The sequence below is a fragment of the Neodiprion lecontei genome, chromosome 2 (assembly GCF_021901455.1).
Source record: "Neodiprion lecontei isolate iyNeoLeco1 chromosome 2, iyNeoLeco1.1, whole genome shotgun sequence".
NCBI classification, from domain to species: Eukaryota; Metazoa; Arthropoda; class Insecta; order Hymenoptera; family Diprionidae; genus Neodiprion; species Neodiprion lecontei.
In genome coordinates this window covers 11864243-11870831 of record NC_060261.1, presented here as the reverse complement: position 1 = coordinate 11870831, position 6589 = coordinate 11864243, and the positions used below count along the sequence as shown (strand labels likewise).

Genomic DNA, 6589 nt, shown 5'->3' with positions numbered 1-6589 from the left:
TATCCCTCCTAAGTAATCAGTGTATAAAGTGGGGGCTCATAGAATCCCACGTTAGCCATAAACGAAATTCAGAAACTGGCGCCATTTTTTATCGGTCTTGTATAATGCTGATCACGAACCTGTAGCTTAACAATTGTATATCATATCAACCATATAACAACCAACTTGGCAATGTCTTCCGTTATATCGACTTGGGGCACTGGAAATTCCCTAGGTGCGAGAGAGAGCTCGATTTGTGACAAGCTCCGTCTTACGTCCAGAGAGAAACCTCTCATCCCTAGGGAATTTTGAGCATTGGCAGCTGTGAATAAGGACGATACAAAACGACTTATTATACACTAGATTAGGAGAAACTCACAAGTCAATTGTCTGTGGTCCACGGTCTTATAGACAGGTCTGGGCACACCAAGCCCCTTCATATATAACGCAGCGTGACCGTCTTGAAGCCTATGTTTCTCAATTTGTGCACCAAAGACCGGAGCGCTGCAATCTCCGAGGCCGGTGTATGCATACCGTGATGCGTACTAAGTAGGCCTCTCCCTCACTAGCGCTAGCGGCGAAAATTCACAACATCGGCTTCATTTTCGAGCACGGTTTTACTGCCGGAGTGCTGTACCAAAGAGCAAGGTTAGGTATTCGTTGTGATTCGGGATATGTTCCTTTTGACAGAACGTTATAAAGATGTCGATTGTAAGTTTTACGAGTCAACTGAAACACCTGAAAGTCGTCAAAGTACCTTACAGATTCAAGCATAAAGACACACATTGGGTAAGCATCGGATATTTATAATCTGAAAATACACTGTCTTACCGGCACAATTCATTTTACAACTGTCTTGATTTTACCGAAGCATCAGAATGATCAACGACAAAAAAACCTTTTCTTTTCTAGTCGGTGGTAAAGAAAACTAAAACACACACCACCAAAGCTTTGGAACATTTTGATGATTTCTATGACACCGTTTATGGAAGACTGTGGCCGGATGTAAGGACGGCTTTACTTGCTAAAAACAACAAATACATGGCAGTAGTTAACAATTTTAGTGACACAGATAGAATTGCTGAGACATTAGAGGTGAAGTAATCTTATAGTATTCGATTATCTTCAATCCTTTAAACATAAGTTGGCTGTACCATCCATAAAAGAATCTTGAAAACAATCAGAACAATTTTTTTACCAGAGGCATGGTTTTATTTTTTTCTTCTGTATTTGCCTGACGATAATTTTTCGAGTATCAGAAACAAAGTTTAGAAAGTAAAACATAAATATGTACCATTTTTTTAGAATTCTGGAGCAATAAATCTGCGAGCAATCTACAAAGCTCAACGTCAATTGTTAAAATCGCTAGAACGAGAAAAAGCAAATCAGAGGAAGTTGAATAACTTGAATAAAGGAATAGACGAATTTCCCGCTGCCTCTGAGCAAAGTTTACAGGTCCAATCATCTGGTTTCCCAGATAGTACAGATTCTAAAGATGAGACTGAGGAAGATTCTATGTACTCGAATAATTCTGCTGTTCCGGCAGAATTGTTATCAATTGCTGGCAGTGAAAGCTCAGGGAATTTGGACTTGGATCGAATCATAAATCCACAAAATGAATTATCCATGAGTTCTCTCCACCAATACGTTCCTGCCACACAACTCAAAGGTTTGAACATGATGTGATATTAATCACTTCGAAAACACCATCAAAATAATATCCAGTGATGAATATGTTTTTCCTAAATCAATTACAAATTACACATTTTAATTAGGCAGTGTCCAGTACTGGCGATATCCTAGGATTTGCAATTTTCATATGGGTACTTTTTTTAAGCTGGAAATTTCCTTGAATGCCTGTGAAAAAAACGCCGGACTTCTCTTTTATTCGTTAAATCTTTTATTCAGAATTAGAATCAATCAACATTATACATTTGTCTACCTTATTAGGCATGGAAGATTATATTTTGGAGTCAGAACACTACGACTACTACAAGAGAGGTTCAGACCTCTCGATTAAGGTCGAGAAGCAACGGAAGTTGAATTTCCCTGAATATCTGAATATTTATACTTTCGAAGAGGAGAACGATACCAGATTTTCATCTCCTCGAAAAGGATCTACTGGTGTTCTAGGTATGCTTTGTTTTTAGTATGTTCTATAACCTTGCACTTTGGCATTGTTAATAGTTTTATTACTTAGATTATTATCTGCTTGATGGTGGCTCCATTCTACCTGTACTGGCCTTGGACCTAAGACCGAATGACCATGTGTTGGACATGTGCGCTGCACCTGGTGGAAAGACGCTAATCACGCTTCAAACTCTTTTGCCTGATTTGATTGTTGCCAATGATACTACATTCTCGAGAGTTAACAGGATAAAGAATGTGATTGATCAGTATTTGGACGGAATGGGCCAATGGGATAAAAAACTGGTAATCTCTCAGAACGATGCCAGAGCTATTGGTGAGCAGGATAAGTTTAACAAAGTAGGTAAAAATGAACGAGACGAAATATGGTTTCAACTAGTACCCTCCGGTTGATTCCCTCCACTGACTCCCTTTATTGCTCAAAAGGCAGTTAGAATGCGAAATAATGAAAGAACCGTTGTGAAAAAAATTCTAAAAAATATCAGATGATTTTTTTTTTAGAGATTTCTTCTAAATATATGATCAAATGTATCATTTCATTACGATGATTGCAAAACTGCAAAAACTTTCAGATATTTACTTTCTAGGTTCCTGATCATTTCTGAAAATGATATTCGCCAAGGACACCGATTGGCGAGGTGTATTTAATTATAAAAGTAATTTTTTAACGTACATTTCACTCTTTACCACCTTATGTACAAAGTAAAGGTACAATCGCTTGCACGGACTTCTCCGTGCTTTCATATTCATATAACTTATCTAATTGTAAAACTGAGTCTAAAACTGTCAGCTGATCGCGCAGTACACCGCCATATTGCTCTGGTCACGCCGATAATCCGTATTCCAATTGTCTTCGAGCTTTTTCGGACTTTTCCAACCGGAGAGGGTTAAATGTATGATTGAAATTAAATTTTCCCTTTCATTGTCCATGTTGCCAGATACTGGTTGATGTGCCTTGCACAACTGACAGGCATTCCTTACACGAAAATGACAATAACATCTTCAAGCCATCAAGGATCAAAGAACGATTACAATTACCAGAGATGCAAACGGAAATTTTGCTGTATGTATCCATCAAAGAATTATTTTACACCGAAGTTGCATTAATTTAATTTTTCACAATCGTATTTCTGAACAGAAATGCCCTGAAGATTATACGACCTGGTGGTACCGTTGTGTACTCAACTTGTTCTTTGAGCCCGATACAGAACGACGGTGTCGTCCAAATGGCGCTGAAAAAGTCTTGGGAAGAAACAAATTCGATCTTTATCGTAAAGTAAGATTCTGTCCTCTTTACGTGACTGTGCAATATTAAATCATTGGTTTAATAATTACATTATTTTTGATATCACAGAAACATGTCACCGTCGCTACACCCATTGAAGTGCATCTACAATCTCAGTAGACACGGTCTCAAGTATGGTCAAGTTTTATTGCCTTCTCTTGGCAACAACTTTGGTCCTATGTACTTCTGCAAAATTATCAAAGTTCGGTAAACAAGGTGAGCATATACAACTACTACTGAGATTAATATAATTTTTTCTTAATTCAGTTAATTACAGACACTTATGTGTAAGCATCATTGTCGCAATAAAATCGTAATCATAACCAGATAGACTTTTTGATATTCATTGCTCTACTTCAGTCGTTGAAATTATCCAAATCCAAAATATCGTAAGATGCTATCTGGTGAATTCAACCTCAAGAATCTTGATACGGAGATCAACAGATAAATCTAACAAACATTTTTCAGACGCCAAAGTGGCATGGCAATTTCATTTTCACTACAGTGCCAAAAGATTAATTGAAAAAGTAACAAAAGAAAGGTGTAACCGCTTGCATTGAGTTTTGCATCTTTTTATCATCGTGTAAAAACGAGATTAAAACGATCACTTAATCATCCAATGGTATGCCATTTGGCTTTTGCGACGCCCATACTTTGGATCGAGGGGTTATTTATTTCTTGAAATCGGAAACCACTTCATATAAAGAATTATAAATAATTTTAAATTACGGTCAAAGACGCTCGAAATCACTGAATATCTTCAGAATTGGAATCATTTAAAATCGAGCGAAATTATTGGCTATCGCGTAAAATCATTGAAATCTTGTAATCGCTAGTCACCTAATCTGTAAGTGAACAGCCCCTCGCTTTGGATCCTAATGCAAAAAGTAAAGTCAGTAATGAATAAGAGAGAGGAACAACGTAACTAGCGATCAGCCTTACAGTAAACTTTTGCATGTATAGAATTATTACCTTGCACTATATTAAACATGAGCCAGCTTAAAATTTTCAGCAGTCGATTAGTAGTTTAATAAATCGGTATCAGTCCATTATAATAATAATGCTCTCAATCACGATGCAGCATGTACTAATTCCAGACATTTATGTCATTAATTATCATACTTAAACAAGGTGTAAATAAGTATATAAATTTTACAATGTTGAAACATCCACGAAAATATTGACAATTATCTGAGATGCAAAGTGTTGAAGATAGGTTACTTGAATCTGATATTTGCATTCGTCTACGGATTTACATATATCTGTTTCTACCTTTACGTCACATCATGGGATAAATGCATGTTAACATTACATCCTACATTTACTTACATCTAATGTCGAGCTTCATTGTAAAATATTTCAATTGAATTCACATTTACCAGCCTACAATAAAGAAGTCCAAAAATTTACCTCCACCCTGCACGACTTACTATTTTTATAGGAACATCATTGATTTTCAAGTAAATTTGTTACTTAAACATGCTAGACTTATCTGATCGTGTATAATCTTGAGGATTCATGTCTGTGGAAAGAATTCGAAAGGTTTTGTATTGAAGTAAAGTGACAAACTATACAAATATGACACTGATTTAAAAAAAAATTGTGTTGCAATGGAATTCTCCGGGTATTTTTAATTTGGCACAAATTATTAATTAAATAACTTAACATGTAATGTACAAAGTCTGCGGTATCGAAAATATTTTGTATATGAGAATTATGTCTTTCTTATATACTTTACACATTATTTGAACATCTTGGTTGTTCAATTGTCAATAGACCAAAGATATAACATTTGAATTTCTATTCCCAGTCTCGTAATATTTGTCGTTTTATAAGTGGGAAATATTGCTAATATTTTGTTAATCTCACGTTAATTTTCTATGAATCAGTTGAATGTACAGTGAAAAATGTAACCTTAATGCTTGATATGATTGATGAATAAATGAATCATTGAACTTATGATTAATGAATAGTATTAGTATTTCTTCATATTTGATACAAGCATTTTACACGTAGAAATTATCGGCTATAATTTGAAAACCTGATCAATATGAAAATATCATTTAAGAAATCTTCAAGTTACGTGTCGATGCAATGACTTGAGAATTTAAATAATCATTTACAAATGAACAAATGAATTATTTGCTGCATAAATAGTTTGCTATCCTACAGACAAATTTCGAGAACGCAGGGTGGGGACCAAGATTTAAGCTAGGTATTAACATAAATTCGCTCACAAATGGACATTCATTTATAATAACAATGATTCATGAGTAATAGTTAAATTTACCATTTATAAAAATATTCTCTTCTCCTAATGCCTTACCTGTTGCGCTGAGCAATTCGAAAAACAACGCGTTTCTTTCGTTTCGAACATGTGACAAAACTTTTAAAAGTACACTACAGCTTTTTTGATAAATATTCAGCAAATCATTTATGATTCCGTTTAAAAAAGGAAGACGAAATAGAAAATGGTCGATTTCTTGAAACAGAAATTATTCCATCCAATTTGATTAAATTCAATGAATTCCAAAGTAGGGAAAAGTAACTGAAGTTGTCATAAAGAACTGTGCGTAAGGCATTAAGAAGACAATTAAAGCGAAACTCAGCACTTAAGCTACACATCATTTAGCTATTGGGATACAAAATATCGGACGTCATCTTGCGGTAGAAAATGTACTACAAAGATTAACCAGGTCGTATTTGATTATAAAAGCCGGGACTTAACGTATAATTCAGTCTTTACAAACTCACTGCAATGAAATAAAACTGTAACTGCTTTCACAGAGTATCTTGTTGTTCTATATTCGTGTAGTTTAAGTAAAACCGAGGCTGAAACGATCAGCTGGTCGCCAAGTGCGATGCCATCTTGCTTTAGCTACGCCCACACTTTGAATCCCAATTTTGCCACATCAATTCTTCTAAATAAATTATACCGTTTAAAGTTTGTCGTGTTGTTTCAGAGGAACAGCTGCTTGATCCTCTGGCTTATGTGTGCTGGTACCGATCTTATTCCATGACTGCTCTACAGCCGTTCCAAAGATCGTGTAAGCCAATATTTCTACAATGTACAGGGCTACAGTAACGAAGAAAACGATGCGCCAAGCTTCGATGGTATTCTGGAAAAAAGACGTTGAGAATATTTTATTCAAATAATTTTTAATTTGTTTTTGTTTT

General features: G+C 35.4%; 2 protein-coding genes across 4 annotated transcripts in view; one reads left to right on the top strand and one right to left on the bottom strand.

The window, feature by feature from the left end:
* The first annotated feature begins 539 nt into the window (after window positions 1-539).
* LOC107217841 (5-methylcytosine rRNA methyltransferase NSUN4) overlaps window positions 540-6589 on the top strand; it is a 6839-nt gene continuing 789 nt past the window's right edge. Inside the window, exons 1-9 of the mRNA XM_015655519.2 lie at window positions 540-768; window positions 892-1074; window positions 1285-1648; window positions 1930-2112; window positions 2180-2466; window positions 3066-3190; window positions 3266-3403; window positions 3482-3628; window positions 6376-6459. Of these exons, the coding sequence (XP_015511005.2) occupies window positions 682-768; window positions 892-1074; window positions 1285-1648; window positions 1930-2112; window positions 2180-2466; window positions 3066-3190; window positions 3266-3403; window positions 3482-3623 (1509 nt within the window). The 5' untranslated portion in view covers window positions 540-681 and the 3' untranslated portion in view covers window positions 3624-3628; window positions 6376-6459. The remainder of the gene's footprint in view (window positions 769-891; window positions 1075-1284; window positions 1649-1929; window positions 2113-2179; window positions 2467-3065; window positions 3191-3265; window positions 3404-3481; window positions 3629-6375; window positions 6460-6589) is intronic.
* LOC107217842 (sialin) overlaps window positions 3479-6589 on the bottom strand; it is a 13943-nt gene continuing 10832 nt past the window's right edge. For all 3 annotated transcript variants that reach the window (XM_015655520.2, XM_046730238.1, XM_046730237.1), the window contains exon 9: window positions 3479-6531. In XM_015655520.2, coding sequence (XP_015511006.2) covers window positions 6352-6531 — 180 coding nt within the window. In that variant the 3' untranslated portion in view covers window positions 3479-6351. The remainder of the gene's footprint in view (window positions 6532-6589) is intronic.